At 42.5% G+C, this 17027-nt stretch overlaps 1 protein-coding gene across 2 annotated transcripts in view; it reads left to right on the top strand.

Annotated features, from left to right (window-relative positions):
• Positions 1-2835: 2835 nt before the first annotated feature.
• The window catches only part of nebl (nebulette), a 134270-nt gene continuing 120078 nt past the window's right edge, over positions 2836-17027 (top strand). Inside the window, exons 1-2 of one of the 2 annotated variants that reach the window (XM_062957559.1) lie at positions 2836-3092; positions 6329-6423. In XM_062957559.1, coding sequence (XP_062813629.1) covers positions 3024-3092; positions 6329-6423 — 164 coding nt within the window. In that variant the 5' untranslated portion in view covers positions 2836-3023. The remainder of the gene's footprint in view (positions 3093-6328; positions 6424-17027) is intronic. The other variant, XM_008112451.3, reaches the window with a different exon arrangement.

Here is a 17027-nt window from a genome sequence, read left to right as displayed (position 1 = left end):
ATGTGACCTCTCAGCTTTGGTGAACTTGATAATAATACCTAATGATTGAAACTGTTTAAAAGCATTCATCTAATTGTTTGCTCGGCTGACGTGAGAAGATCTTTGCTGAGAACACCATTTACTGCTCTCAAATTCCAGCAAATGCCTTCAAAAATTCAAAATGGGTGTTTCCAAACTTATTACAATTTCTAATGTGCTTACATAGTGCTATAAATATCCACGGCAGTTTGCAGAGAACAGGTCCCTCCCTCAGGAACTTACTATAATCAATTCAGCACAGGGAAAATGGGGATTGGGGGAGGGATCGAAATAAGAATATGCAATTGCTTCCATTACAAGTTACATAAGCCTAGGCTGAGCTACAGCAGGGGCAGTGTGGTGTAATAGTTAGTGCATAGGACTCCATGTGTGTGCATGCTCGTGCTTCAAATTGTCTGTTGACCTATGGTGACCCCATTAATTTCATAGGGTTTTCTTACCCAAGGAAAACTGAGAGATGGTTTGCCATTATACTTGGGAAACCCAGGTTCTTTCCTAACTGACCTTGGGCCAGTTCCTCTTAACTTGCCTCACAGGGTTGTAAGTGGAAGAATAAACGAGGCACACTCACCACCTTGGCACACAGGAATGGATGTGTGGTGTAAGTATAAATGATAAACACATAGAACATGAGAAGTAGCTACTACTGTTATCACCCAAACTTTGGATTTGAGGAATAATTTGAAGGAGGTAAGATAGGTGGAATGAATGATTCAGGTGTCTTGGGATGCATACAGGTCAGCAGGAGCCAAAGACTAGACTCTTACCAGGTAGCAGCTGCAATCCTACACTCGCTTGCTTGATAGGAAGTGTCATTGTATTCAAGGGCTTTTCTGGCTGAAGCCACTTCTCTGCTGCAAGGAAAATCAAGGAGTCTGTAAATATATTCTTGTACTTTCGTTGTGTGTGTGTGTGTCTTGTCCAATTATATAATTCTATAATAGTGAATTGTGTGGGGTAGTGGAAGGCCCAGGGTGGGAGAAAGAACTCTTGTCTATTTGAGGAAAGTGTGAATGTTGCAGTTAACCACCTTGATTAGCATTGAATAGCCTTGCAGCTTCAAAATGTAACTGCTTCCTGTCTGGGGGAATTTGTTGGGAGGTGATTAGCTGGCCCGGATTGTTTCTTGGCTGGAATTCCACAGTTTTTGAGTGCTGTTCTTTATTTACTGTCCTGATTTTAGGCTTGTGGATTTCAATGGTTTCTCTGTGTAGCCTTGCTCTGTTGAGCAGTGGTTCTCAACCTGTGGGTCCCCAGGTGTTTTGGCCTACAACTCCCAGAAATCCCAGCCAGTTTACCAGCTGTTAGGATTTCTAGGAGTTGAGGGCCAAAATATCTGGGGAGTCACAAGTTGAGAACCACTGATGTAGAGAAAGGTTCCTTTCTGACCACTAGGTATCTCCCTGGACAGCGAGGGGGTTAATGATACCATTATTATTATTATTATTATTATTATTATTATTATTATTAGTTGTTGTTGTTGTGTGCCTTCAAATTGTTTCTGACTTATGGCAATCCTATCATAAGGGGTGCATCTATCTATAGCAGGCATGGGCAAACTTTGGGTGTTTTGGACTTCAACTCCCACAATTGTATTATTATTATTAGCTGCCCTGAGTCCCCTATTGGGTGAGAAGGGCAGGGGTAGAAATACTGTAATAAATAAATAAATATTATATTGTATTACATTATAATATTATTATCAAGATTATATGTATACACAATATATTATATTATTACCATAGCACAATAGTAGTAAATGAAAGAACAATACAATATTTAAAAATAAAAACAGTTTTAACCAACATACTGTAAACCTTTCAGGATTTCAATGGAAAGTGTGGGCCTGCTTCTGGCCAATGAGATAGTCAAGTTAAGTAGATTGTGTTGTCGAAGGCTTTCATGGCCGGGATCACAGGGTTGTTGTATGTTTTTCGGGCTGTATGGCCATGTTCCAGAAGTGTGATTGTTGTTGTGTGCCTTGAAGTCATTTCAGACTTTGCTCGAGCCTAAGTCTCAAACGGGGCCGCTGGTGGCACAGTGTGTTAAAGCGCTGAGCTGCTGAACTTGCAGACCGAAAGGTGCCAGGTTCAAATCCCGGGAGCGGAATGAGCGCCTGCTGTTAGCCCCAGCTCCTGCCAACCTAGCAGTTCGAAAACATGCAAATGTGAGTAGATCAATAGGTACCGCTCCGGCGGAAAGGTAACGGCGCTCCATGCAGTCATGCCAGCTACATGACCTTGGAGGTGTCTATGGACAACGCTGGCTCTTCGGCTTAGAAATGGAGATGAGCACCAACCCCCAGAGTCGATCACGACTGGACTTAACGTCAGGAGAAACCTTTACCTTTACCTTAAGTCTAAAACTGAGGGCGGGGGCCAGGTAAATGACCTTGGAGGGCCGCATCCGGCCCCCGGGCCTTAGTTTGGGACCCTTGCATTAGGTCTTCCAGAACGACTCTAAGGTTAACTTTTGCTGGTAGCTGGCCATAGAAGGGCCTCATCCTCCTCTCCTGGAGTATCCAAACTGTTCTCCTTCCAGCTGAGGAGAGAGTTGATATAGTCCAACTCATGACAAACGTCAGAAACACAAGAATGAGACTAATCCGGGGAGATGCGGAGTGGCCAGAAAGACGCCTCCTCCTCTTCTCCGTGTGTGTGTGTGGGGTGGGTGGGGGTGGGGGTGCGGCTTTCTCTGCGGGCGCGGAGGGCGCAGGCACGCGGCGGAGGCAGGCGCTAGTGGCTCCCCTCCCACCGGCTCCTCTCTCTCTCTCTCTCTCTTCTCTCTCTCTCTCTCTCTCTCTCTCTCTCTCTCTCTGGCACATGCTGCCCGGCCCCTGTCGCAGCCAACGCCGCCGCCGCCTCGCTCTGCCGCTGCCTCCTCGGCCTGCCTGACCTTCCTGGGAGCCCGCAGTCCCGGCCCAGCAGGCAGGGCATGCCCAAGCAGCAGCAGAGGCCCTTCCTCCGGGACCCAGCCGCTTCGCCATGAACCCTCCGTGCGCCCGCTGTGGCAAAGTCGTCTATCCCACCGAGAAAGTCAACTGCCTGGATAAGGTGCGTGATGGAGGGAGTGGGTGGCAAGGCACTTCGCGAACGCCTCCTGCCCTGTTCTGTCACCGGAGGCTCCGCAGATTGGGGCAGCGCCGTCCCCTTGCTCCCTCTGTATGCGTGTGTCTTCAGAGATGAATCCTGAAGCCACAGACCGGGCTTCCTCACCGCGGGAGAGCATCCTTTCCCCAAACCCCTCAACTTCGAGACAGCGCTTCTGCCTCCAACGCTGAGGGGAGGAAAGGAAAGGCGCCTTCTTTGGCCTCTCGTCCTCCTTCCCGCCCTCCCTCCGGCCACTGTCCTCAAGGCCTTCTTCTCGGAGGGTCCTTGGGTCCCCTCAGGGAACAGCAGAGCCCAGGAAAGGGCGGAGGGATGCGGGAGAAACGCGCCTTTGCTTTGCGTGGGTCCGAGAGGAAGACTCCACGGGGAGGGGAAGGCTGCGCAGCTCTTCCCGCGGCCTTCAGCCGGGCCCGCTCCTTTCCGCGCGGGAAGAGGCAGCAATTAAGGTGTCACTCCGCGCCTGACGCATTGCTGGAGAGGGATGGGGACCCCTCTTCCCCGGCAAACCTTTCTTAAAGGTGTAATGCAAGTCTTCTCGTAAGCACCCAAAGGTTTCAGCAAACCCCTCATTCTCCCTATCCTCCTCCTCCTCCCCCCGGGAGGGACCCTTGAAGCCCTTTCGTCGCTGCCGGGGCTGCAGTGCAGACGGAGATGCTCCGCTCCTACTGCTCCTCCTCTTCTTCCTCCTCCTCCTTACGCAACAGCGGCCCTGATTGAGTGGCCAGTTCCCCGGAGGAAGAGGAGGCGTGTGAATCCAGGACGCGCGTGTATAGGGCGAAAAGAGGCGCCCCGCTCTCCCCTGCCCCGCAAAACTATGCCTCTGGTTGGAAGGAAACCGCCACTGGCCCGGTTGTGACAGACTGCCCTCAGAGGGGGATTAGTGGAGCTCTTTAAGGGAGGCTTTTTTTTTTTTTTAAAAAGGTGGAGGTGGCTCATGGTTTTCCACCCACAAACAGGCCTAACGGGTTAGTTTTCGGGTGGTTCTCCCATTCTGGGGTGGGTCTTGACTTCCCTTGGCTTAATAATCAGGAACCCTTTTTGGGTGTGTTTATGAAACTGATGAAGGCAAGTAAAGGTCATCCAGGATATTTGACAGGCTATGAGGAGATAGGGCAGGCATGGGCAAATTTGGGCCCTCCTGGTGTTTTGGACTTCAACTCCCACAACCAGGAGTTGTTAGGAACTACTGGCTGTTGGAGTTGAAGTCCAAAACGCCTGGAGAGCCTAAGTTTGCCAATTTCTGAGATAGGAGCTTATTGCTTGAAGGGCCAGCTATCTAAATGTATGACTTCTCACACTGTTCTTGGCATGCACAAGACCGGAAATGCCCACTATATATGTGACAGAAGACCTGAAATGCCCATACTATTTATCACCCAGAATTCCTCACCATTGGCTCACCGATAAGGGATGATGGGAGCTGCAGTCTGACAAAATATGTAGGGCCACATAACATTATGCCTAGGTAAAGGTTTCCCCCTGAAATTAAATCTAGTCATGTCCGACTCAGGGATTGGTGCTCATCTCCATTTCTTAAGCCGGTGTTGTCCATAGATGCCTCCAAGGTCATGTGGCCGGCATGACAGCCTGTTGATCTACTTGCATTTGCATGTATTTAAACTGCTAGGTTGGCAGAAGCTGGAGCTAACAGCAGGAGCTCACCCCACTTTCCGGATTCGAACTACTGACCTTTCGGTCAGCAAGTTCAGAAGCTCAGCAGTTTAATCCACTGCTCCACCGGGGGCTCTGTACATTTTGCCTACCCTTCCCTAAACAGGCACACTGAATGCATTCCCATCCATTGTTTCATTGGGTGGTTATGTCTGATTTTGTAGTAAACCATATACAACACCCAATGGAGTTTAGTTCCAGGATTGTGGATGACCATTGTTCCAGAGTCATCAAGTGAAGCTATATGAGTCTTCTCTAACCTGAAGGAAACATCTGGGCATATAGCATCCCATCTCCTTAAGTCAATTCCTCTTCTTTCTTTTAGCTCCCAGAACGCTTGACCATGGACTTCTGGGAGATGAAGTCCAAAACACCAGGCGCACCATGGTTTGAGAACTATTGGTTTATGGAATGGTGATAGGGTGGGTGAGGGAAACCAGTTAATAAATATAGTGGGGATTATCTGCTAGGAGTAAAGAACAAACTACAGGCAGTCTCCAAGTTATAAACATCTGACAAATGACTCCCTGTTAAGAACAAGGTGAGACATCAGGAAATGAGAGAAATCTAACTCCTGAAGGAGTTATCATGGGGATAAGGTATCTCTTCTGAAGCTTTCTCACAAATCCTTGTTTTCACAACAAGCCAAATTCTTCAAAATTCAAGTATCACAGAGACAGAAAGTCAGGTGAAATCTTCTGAACAGGGGCACAGGCAGCAAAAGAAACACCACAGGGGTGTTAACCCTTCCTAAATGGCTGGAGTTAAATTTAAAACATGTATCTGTTTTGACTTACATACAAATTCAATGCTAATCAAGGTGATTAATTACAACATTCACACTTGCCCCCAACAGACAAAAGTTCTTTCTTCCATCATAGACCTTCCACAGATATATAAACCCCACTTGCCTAGTATCAAATATACCTCACAACCTCTGAGGATGCCTTCCATAGATGTGGGTGAAGTGTCAGGAGAAAATGCTTCTGGAACATGGCAATACAGCCGGGAAATCTCACAGCAACCCAAAACCTATCTTGTTAGTAACTTGGGGACTGCCTGTAGTTTCATTTTTATTGAGTTATATCCCATCATTCCAAATACTTGAGGCTGGCTTGAAACTTTATCAAAATGTAATGGATTATGGCAGTGAGGTGAAAGAGGACATGCGTATCAGATTATAGAAAATATTTGCAATATAGCTTGTGTCATGTGTAAGCTTTGCACAGTAAAATAAAATTGCTGTAAAAATGAGCAGTCATGCCATTAGTCAAGGACTTTGGGGCAGTAGTTGAGGTTAGTAGAACAAGTGGGAGGCCTCTTAAACGCAGCGTATAAAAGTTACCACATGTTGAAGTAAAATGCGTTACCATTTAAAGATTCCTTCTGCAATCCTGGGAAGACCAGAGTCTAAAACAATGGAGTGGCACTAATTAAAGTTTTTGAAGCGTATCTCTTTTAAGAGCATCAGTGATATATATTTTCAATGAGCAACCTGTACTTTCTTTCAGTACTGGCACAAAGGATGTTTCCATTGCGAAGTCTGCAAAATGGCTCTCAACATGAACAACTACAAAGGATATGAGAAGAAACCTTACTGCAACGCGTAAGTGTTATGATGCAGAAATGTATTGGGATAGAGAGATGATGATGGTTCAGGCAGGCTTAATGCATTGTGGATATGGTCATTATAATGAGTATGTGTTACTCAGGATATGGTTTATAAAGACAACACTATGCATTATTGAGTTTCATCCATATGCATCATTGCGTTAGTAGAAAGCCTTTTCTATTTGTGATAGGCCATTTCAAGTTTAGCGGAAGAGTGTTGGATGAGAACAACTATCTTAGTTTGAGAAGCATTATTCTATTAGTACAAGTTCTTTTGAAAATCCCATTTCATGAGCTCATTCTCAATAGCCTACAGGGCCGGTTTAACCCATACGGCCGCTGAAGCGCCCGCCTCGGGCGCACGCCGCTAGGGGCGCTGTCGAGGCGTCGACAGCGCCCCCGTAGCGCCGCCGATGCTGCCGCTGTGCCGCCGCCGTTTGGCTCAACGGCCTTGCAGCCTGGGCTCAACACAGGCGCAGATCGCCAGCCGATCTGTGCCTGCGTTGAGCAGGCAGGGAGGAAATGGGCGATCTGTCCCGTGCGCACGCGCGCGGGGCAGATCGCCCGTTTCCATGGTGCCTGCTCAACGCAGGCACAGATCGGCTGGCGATCTGTGCCTGCGTTGAGCAGGCAGGGAGGAAATGGGCGATCTGTCCCGTGCGCACGCGCGCGGGGCAGATCGCCCATTTCCATGGTGCCTGCTCAACGCAGGCACAGATCGCCAGCTGATCTGTGCCTGCGTTGAGCAGGTAGGGCGGAAATGGGTGATCTGTCCTGTGCGCATGCGTGCAGGGCAGATCGCCCATTTCCACGGAGCCTGCTTTCTCGGTGATTGAGGTTTTTTTGGGGGGGGGGCACCAAAATCCTTTTTCGCTTACACTTGAAAATTTCCTTGGGCCGGCTCTGATAGCCTATTACAATTTATAAACCAAAACCAGATTTTTGCTTCTCCAGTTAAGAACATTAATACGATGTGTTGTCGAAGGCTTTCATGGCCAGAATCACTGGGTTGCTGTGAGTTTCCAGGGCTGTATGGCCATGTTCCAGAAGCATTCTCTCCTGACGTTTCACCCACATCTATGGCTGGTATCCTCAGAGGTTGTGAGGTTTACAACCTATGAGGATGCCTGCCATAGTTGTGGGTGAAATATCAATAGAGAATGCTTCTGGAACATGGCCATACAGCCCAGAAAACGCACAGCAATACAACACTAATACAGTTTCTCCTTCTGCTCTTTGCATCCAGATTAATGGAGCAGTAGATATGTTGTGTATGCTTTGGGTCTAATGCCCATGGAATGACTAGATGGTATGTGGTCAACAATGAGCTGACTTTTCTTTCTTGCATTGTAGTTTATATGTCACATTATCTATTTAACTTTATTAAGTATGATTAGGCCTTAACCTCGGTTGTGAAAGCCACATATACTTTGACATCTATATCTTGGTCTCAAAGCTGTAGTGAGTTAAAGTCTCCTCTTTTTTTCAGGAACTTTGATAGAAATACAGAATCAGTGGGAATTTGCCTGTCATTCGCTACTGGTTATTCTTTTGAAATCATTCTGTTGAAATTATTCTTTGGGGAAGAAATGGCCAGGGAAGCAATGCCATATCTTGCTTGCTGTGGTCCCTTTTTGCAAACTTGCATGCCATGCCATCACCTTTGGCTGTGTAGATTCATTGCAGTTTTCCCTTGGTATCAGAAGCTCAGTGAGTCTTTCATGCAAAAGAGTACTGATATCTGTTGAGAGCTGACTACACTTCCATAACAAATTCTTCTTTGTAGTGGGAGATATGAGTTTGAGTTTTAACATACTAAAATGCTTTAAAAAGTTGTTTATGGATTTGAGGAGGGTCAATCCATTGAAGGTGGCTGCGCTGATAGTTCCTGACTTGCTATTGGATCTAGTTGATTCTGCTACATTTTCACCAGTGAAGACCTCAATTATTCTTGAGCAGAAAAGCCTCACCATCTGTTTGGGTTACCCGAGATTACACCCCATAAATTAATTTTATGTGATGCTTCCTTTGAATATGTCTCGGATATTTACGTTTATTATAAATACTGCTACTACTACTAACTGGGACTGGCCATAGTGAACATATATTACCAGTTCTTAAACCATGCTGGTAGTTGATATATTTATTAACATTTCAGACAACTAGTTTGTGTGAAGTTGTTTAAAGCCCAAAGCATATTGTGATGCCTACTATGTGAGCTTTGCCCCAACATTTTAGTCATCTACAATGGTCATCTGAGTCCTAATGCTTGAAACTTAGTGATGGTAACAACACAGTGGATTAACTTAGTGAGGGAGCCTCCGGTGGCCTAGGGAATAAAAGCCTTGTGACTTGAAGGTTGGGTTGCTGACCTGAAAGTTGCCAGGTTCGAATCCCACCCGGGGAGAGCGCGGATGAGATCCCTCTATCAGCTCCAGCTCCATGCGGGGACATGAGAGAAGCCTCCCACAAGGATGGTAAAAACATCAAAACATCCGGGCGTCCCCTGGGCAACGTCCTTGCAGACGACCAATTCTCTCACTCCAGAAGCAACTCCGGTTGCTCCTGACACGAAAAAAAAAACAAAACTTAGTGAGGGTGCCCATCGAGGAGATGCTAAAATTTGAAATTCAAATATTCATCATAGCCTGTCCTGTAGCCATACCTCTAAAAGTTCAAAAATGTAGGCAGCTGTGTTGATCCATAATAATAAACACAGTTGAACAGTTATGATCTCTACAGAGAGTACATCTTCATCAAAGCCAAAAACACTTCATTGTTTATTGGAAACAAAAAATAAACTACTCCCAAATACTTAGCATTACTACAGGGAGAGATCAGAAGAATCTGAGCTAGGGAGTAACACTTTGTTAACATTAATTTGGCTTAATTTTTTAATGGTTTAATATGCTTTAATCCATTTAGATTAACTTTTAGTGTTTTAGAATGATTTCTATGGGATAGGTGCAAATATTTTAGTAAACAAATGACATGGGGGAGGTATAACTGTTTTAATAAACACATTATTAGTAGTGTTGGCATCATATACATCTCACTTTTGGAACATTGAGGACGAATGTTACTTAATTAAGTAATTAATTAAGGCAGGCACAGTTCCATCAAGCCTGAGCTTAAGCAGCTGCTTCCCTCCATCTCAACTATGGCCTTGGAGGGAGAGAGCAGTATCCAACATTTGCTGATCTTAATCCTCTCCCCTACTGCTATTCCCTTTCCCGGGTCTTGTCAGATTATAGAACTTAGGGCAGGGAGCTGTCAAATTAAGAATTGTAAACTGCTTATATAAAGCGCCGTGTACACTGATGGCACTATATAAATAGATGATGATGGCAATGATAAAGTTGTCTAATTTTAATTGTAGGTAAAGGAATAATTCTCTTTGTAGCATAATGAATTATAATAATTTATTATTCCATCAATGTTTACAGCCAAAATCTATGGAGCTACAGTTAAACTCTCTCCCCCCCCCCATTCTCTGTTAAAAACTAAGCGAGGTTTCATCTTTCTTTAAACTGAAATACAAGATTCATGGAACACACACTGCTTTTCCAAAAGGCAAATATTGTTTTGGGTCTCTTTCCTGCTTCTTAGCAGGGGGTTGGACTGGATGGCCCATGTGGTCTCTTCCAACTCTACTATTCTATGATTCTATGATTCTATGATTCTTCCAAAATATAATTGTGTAATTTCTAGAATAATTCTAGGGCTTCCATAGTGGTTTCACCACTTCTGCTTCTTGTGGCTTTCTTGAGCACTACATGCCTTCCAAAAATCCCATGCCCTTGTTGGTTTCAAGGGTTGAGTTTCCATTGAAGAAGGCTTCCTAATGCTTTTTAAAAATGCATTTGTGCAACTCCAACAGAGAACAGTAATGTGTTAATAAGACATAACTTAATGAATTATACCTGCCACCCCACCAACATTTGTGATAATAACTAGATCTGTGGCCAAAACTATGAGTAACATAATTGTTACTCACCAATGTTCACGGGGAAATAGATTTCTAACAATATGCTGTGTTGTGTGTTTCTTACTTTTCAAAGGATATACTTTTAAAATTGTTCTTCTTCCCTTTGATAGTTTAATTATATTTTAACTTTTGCATATTTTTACTGGTGTGTGCTTTTATCAGTTTTAATTTTTGCAAGATGTCTTCAGTGCTAGGACATACTGTAAATCAATAATAATAAAATAACCTTTCCTTTCTCCTTCTCCCAGTTTCTGGAGAGACGTACCTTTAATGCAGTAGAGTCAGGTCATCATTGAGTTCATCATGACAATGTCATTGTTGTTTAAGCTTTCTGTTTTCCTTTGAGACTGGCTATAGTTCTCACAGCTAAAAGTGGGTGAGTGAAGAGCCTTCCCAGTAGTGATATGTCACCAGAGTTTAGTAGTTTTGGGGTGTTTTATTTATCTTCATGCAAAATGCTTACTGGCAATTGTTGAAATTCAGATCTTCCACACTTGATACAATATTGATTTCATTTATACAACTCCCTTCATTGCTCTGTAAGTCCCTTAAAAAAGACTAGTGGTTCCTGAATGTTGTGATCACAATTTTGGCCATATGCTAATGTGCAGAGAACATTTGGTATTCTTTGACTACTTGGAATGGAATATCTTGCTCTCCTTTCATGACATGTCCTCATACTTTCAGCCAGAAACCTTGGGCAGTTCTGTCAGACACATTAAAAAAGAAAAGAGAACATAAGAACAAACATGCCTGAATCTGATTCTGTGTCACAACCATTTCTCCTTTAGGAACCACTGGTGATCGAGGAATCTGTCTTTCTGACTTTTTCAGCTTTTGGCATATTTGCATATATAAAATGAGATAGCTTGGAAATGGGACCGAGTTTAAACATAAAATTTATTTGTTTCACAGGCACTTTATACACATAGCCTGAAGGTAATTTTATACACATTTTAAAAATCATTTTGTATATAAGATTAAGTTTGGATACATTGAACCATCAGAAAGAAAAAGTGACACTATCTCTGCTGTCCACATGGACAATTTTGGAGTGTTTCTGATTTTGGAATTTCAGATAAAGAATTCATTGTCCATCAGACCAACAATATCTGAAGCTGATGGGAACTGTAGTCCAACAAAGCTGAATGAAACCTGATTGGGGTAGTACTCTTTGGATTTATTAAAAATACAGTTGTGCTTGCTTTCTGAATTTAGTGTACTTGCAAAGGTAGCCTTGATGGGCACCCATCATTATGCCTCACTACCCTATCTTCTTGTCTAGTAGAAACCAAATGAGGTGGACAGCATACAACCTATGCATTATTTGGACCATTCTTCAACCTTTTTTCAGCTTCAGCCACGAGCATAGGGAGCCCTTATTAATCTATACACAGACCAGAATTTAACACTATTTTCAAATCACCTGCCTCAACATTCAAATCTTTCACTAACTCAGTAGTAAGATAAAACTTACAACTTGTAGTGGAGAGTTGGTATGTCTGCATTCACAAAAGAAACGTTAGCATTTTTGTTTCATGCAATGTTATAAAAGCAGAATATTGTAGTGGATTCGTGGGAAGCAATTAACAGCTTGGGACAACAATTGCTAACAGTTTACCTTTCCATTAACGGAAGCACAGCCTCCACAATATATATAAGTGTATTTTATTCCTGCTAATGGTGGTGTAGGCAGGGCCCTGTGCACTGCTTTGCCTGGGGGCCTATAACATCTTTAAGATAGGCCTGGCTCCAGCCACCAGATTTCCATGGCACAGTAGGAGCCCAAAAGACCACAGTTTCCTTGAAAAAATGTGATGACTTGTTCTAAAGCAAACTCACACTCCTAGAAGCATGGTTCTGCTATTAAAACAATATAAACACTGTCCACATATATTATTTTCAAAGTAGAATTGTAGTGCGTTTTTTTCTGGCAGTGCATCACCAAAATTAACTGACACAGTGGTAAGCTCAATAGCTTGGAAAAATGCAGTCCCTAATCAGTCATGACTCTAGTGTGGCCCCACTGATGTCATTGTCCTACTGAGAAATGGGAAATCCCCATCTTCCTAAGTGTTTACATATCAGATGCCTGGGAATGTCTAATCTTCCACTGCTGTTGGCTTCAATCCATCATCAAAGACTCTCCTCTTTTTTTCTCTCTGAACAGATTGAGAATAATTTAAAATGCATGTTTTCTCTCCCTTTCTTCTATTGCTCTCCAGTGCATTGTCATCCTCTCTTCCTCATTTTTGAACTCATCTTCTCCTGAGACAGTACTTCCAATTCCTAAAAGGATGTACATAAGCTACTGAATATTTTGTCTTTCCTCCTATTCTCGCTTTTCTGAGAAGATAGTCTCTTCTTCCATCTTAAAAGCCCTTACATTTTTTCCTTATCTATATTCAGGATTCTCACAATACATGCTCGTTTTTAGTTCGCTTAGATACTATTCTCTGGTCTACTGGATGGGTAACAGTTTGTCTTCCCGTGGGGAAAAAATGGAGCTGTGAAGTAAGCTGTTTCCCAGGGCGAATTTTAATACTTCTAATCCTAAGTATTTCAGATAAGGTGTACTCAACTCGCACTATTGATTAGTAAGTGATATGACTGGCTTACTTACTCCGGAGCATTCAGAGCCTAGAACTCATGGTCATTTTAGCATAAACTGTGTCTTGGTCCTGGTAGTTAAACAACCAGGATGCTGTACCTTGTAGAATTGACAGTTACAGACAGACAAGATGGAAGATTGAGTGAAAATGAACAAGAGTTCTAGAAACACTTTCTTCACCAAGCCCGTCCAGTATATCACTCTGCTTTTTACTATTGCATCTTGAATGCCATCAGTTTAGCAATTGCCTCTTTAACATTAATCCATCTAGAAAATAAAAAGTCCTTGTATACTGGAGACAAAGTGCTTTCATTCAAATCTATCTCTTACATTGCCCAAGGGTTTTTCTGAAATGAATTTCAAGAAGAAATGTGCAGGAATCCAGTCAAAGTTGAGCTCTTCTCTGTTGGAACAAAACAGAGTTAAAAGTGTTTAACTCGGGTCTTGGATTGTGCCCAGTATTTCTAGTTTGTATGCATGATGAATATTTGTCTGAGCAAAAATTGAGTTTGCGTTTTGTTCCAGGAAAGGGCAAGCTACTTTTCCAGCTTTATTTTACCTGTTTTTGTTTTTCATCTAGTTGACCAAGCAAGATCAGATTGCTCTGGACTATAATAATTTCTTTAAATATAATTTTATCACTTTGATATTAGGGCCCTTCCAAATAGGCCTTAAAAGTGAGACCTGTCTTGCTTTTACTGGAGGCGTCCAAACAACACCTCCTGTAAAAGCGAATTAATGTGGAGTAAACTGGGTTTTCGTGGTTTACTCCACATTAAATACCTAATTAGATCCAGATCTTAATGAAAGGTATTGTGCCTGTGGGGACTGACTACTGGGCTGCTTCCGCAGTCCAGGGGTCAGTCCTCACAACCATCCCGCTTCTTTGGGCTTTGAAATCCCAGAGGAGCGGGATGGCGCCCAGGGACTCTTTTCAGTAAGTTTTAGGGCTAAATTCGGGGCTTCAGAGTGGCTTCATGGTATCCCAATTTGAATCAGAATAGCATGTAGCCACCCCTGAGGGAAAGTCTGGAGTTTGGCTTGCGGGGTGGGGACTAGAACCTGCACCGAAGTGGGCTACTTTAACCTCTTTCAGTTAGGGTTTTAGGTATGTCTGGAAGTGCCATGCATAGCACATTTTTGAATTAGTGTGTGTTGTATCTTCTGTAGTTGGCAACTTAATTTGGTAACTAATTTGTTTTGGTATTTGACAGCTGAATATATATAAGAATGGACAAAAATATAGATGAGTTTTCAATTGTGGAAAAAGATGGATCTATATTCTAGAAATTAACTCAATTGAAGGCTCGATTCCCAAATAGCCAGTTCAAGAGTGCCAGTCCTAACATAAGGCAGAATGAGGCCACTGTCTCATTAGCAGATGCTGGGTGTGAAGAGTACAGCAAGATGTTGGAGGATAAAGTTGTTTGTGCTACATGGACTATCCCCAGATGACTTTTGATGTCCTGTAAGATGGTGTCCCATCACAACTTGGCAAGATTCAATTACAGTCGGCTCTCCACACTTGTGGAGTTTTGTGGACCTGATTATTGATAGATTTGATTAAAATGTTCTCTTTAGAAATCTCTAGGTCCTTCAGTGCAATTCTACGTTCAGCTTCCAGTGGATATTTTGGCCATTTCTTGTGTAGTTACATCAGTCCTATTCTTTTGACAATTGAAACTCATTTGTGATATTTCCATGTGAATTTTCTAATTTGTATTTTCCTTTATCAGAAGAGGTGGATGGACAAGCCTTAAATGATATAAATGGCAAGGTGAATGTTTATCATTCAGTACTTTATAGATTTAGAGTGTAGGCCTATTCCTTTTCTCTTATTCATGTTTAGTATCTTTAGTGCATGACAATATTTTCCTTGTGTTGTTGAAGGCTTTCATGGCTGGGATCACAGGGTTGTTGTATGTTTTCCGGGTTGTATGGCCATGTTCCAGAAGTATTCTCTCTCATGGTTTCACCCACATCTATGGCAGGCATCCTCAGAGGTTGTGAGGTATGGAGAAACTAAGCAAGGAAGGTTTATATATCTGTAGAAGTTCCTGGGTGGGGAGCAGCACTCTCAAAAGCAGAAGAATTCCAGACAGGAATCAATCAGGGGCAGCTAACGACTCTGAACAAAGGATTTCCCCAGGCCAGGATGCAAGGCTGGGAAGGCTATTTAATGCTAACAAAGGTGATTAATTACAACATTCACACTGGCCTCCAACAGACAAGAGTTCTTCCCCCCACCCAGGAACTTCTACAGATATATAAACCTTCCTTGGTTAGTTTCTCCATACCTCAGGATGCCTGCCATAGATGTGGGCGAAACGTCAGGAGAGAATACTTCTGGAACATGGCTGTACAGCCCGGAAAACATACAACAATATTTTCCTTTTTATGACAATATTGATTGTGACTCTCCATGAATTCTTTTCTAAGGAGAAATGAGATAATAGTGTTTTTAAATAAATAAAAATGCACAGTAAATAAAATCAAATGTAAGAACTTGAACCTTAAAAGGTAAAACTGGAATGGCTCACTATGTTAGTCTCTGCAGTGTCTGGAGTACACCTGCTAATGAAAGAAGGATTCAGGGCCAAGTAAATGAACACAACAAAGACATGATTGTTGATTTGTAAAAATGTGATAACTAAAAGAGCTGCATAAAATTTCGCCTATTTTGCTTGGAGCTATCTAATGTTGCTGCTAAAAAAAATCTTACTAAGGTGGCCAGGATGTTTGTAAAAATAGTGCTCGGTTTTGAGGATTTAATTTTGCTTTATGCATTCTTATTTATGCCTACCTTAATAAATCTGAATTGTCTTTGTGTGGAAAGTATAGATGTGAAGGTAAATTTGTAATAAAATTCAATACTTCTTTTGTATAGCACTGGAAAGAGTTACATTATTGTGACATAAGTTTTCTTAGGCCTATGATGAAGTGGATTCTTGCCTATGAATACTTCTGCTACAATAATGTATTTAGTCTTTGCATAGCATTGGAAAGGATAACATTATTGTGACATATGTTTTCTTAAGCATATTATGAAGTGGATTCTTGCCTATGAATACTTCTGCTACAATAATGTATTTAGTATTTAAATGTCACTGTGGTTTTTCTGCTGCAGTAAACATGGCTCCCTCTATCTCTAGAATTTGAATATTTTTCAAAGTGCAGTGGAACTTTAGGGAATCTTTGAATGTAGTGGAAATTTTGCAAGTTTGGATGTGTAACTATCATTGCAATGAGAAGCTATGCAAACAATTGAATTGCACAGGACCCTGCAAACATTTTATGAGGGTGTTACCTGTCAATATGAATGTATTAGATGCATTTTTAATTTTATTACTGAGATACTTGAAATAATTTTATTTTCAAATATACGGTATGCCCATTTATAAGTACTGTAAGTCCAATGTGCCCCATTCCAGGAGTGTATAGAAAACTACTGTCCTTTATTTCAGCAGATACAAATATCAAAGATTAAGTTGCTCTGTGGTTGCATTAGGAAGCATTCCTTGCTCCTGTAGTCAGGCCATCATCCAAAATTATTGATCTTCCATTGGGTACAGAGAGAGAAAGAGAAAGGAAGAAGTGAAAGTTGACTTTAGTTATAGATCACATTACAGGGTTAAAAGAGCAAATCCTATATGAGTCAATGACTTAGCAAATTGAGCATCTTGAGTACATGATGTTCTGAAGTGCCTCTAGATTCTGGATAACATTTTAAATGGGTAGCATTACTGGTATGGTAGAAAAAATATCTGATCATTTTAAGCACTGGTCACTATTGAATTGCAGACCTAGAGGAAGAATGTACCTACATCAATGCTTGAAGATAACTGGGCTGAGATACACACCACTTTCTGACAGTTTTCACCAGGTGTTTTGGCCTACAACTCCCAGAAATCCCAGCCAGTTTACCAGCTTGTTAGGATTTCTGGAAATTGAAGGCCAAAACATCTGGGGTCCCACAGGTTGAGAACCAATGTTTTAAAGT

Source organism: Anolis carolinensis, chromosome 6 (genome assembly GCF_035594765.1).
Source record: "Anolis carolinensis isolate JA03-04 chromosome 6, rAnoCar3.1.pri, whole genome shotgun sequence".
Lineage (NCBI taxonomy): Eukaryota > Metazoa > Chordata > Lepidosauria > Squamata > Dactyloidae > Anolis > Anolis carolinensis.
Note: the sequence above shows the minus strand (reverse complement) of the source record. Positions and strands in the feature narration are given on the sequence as shown.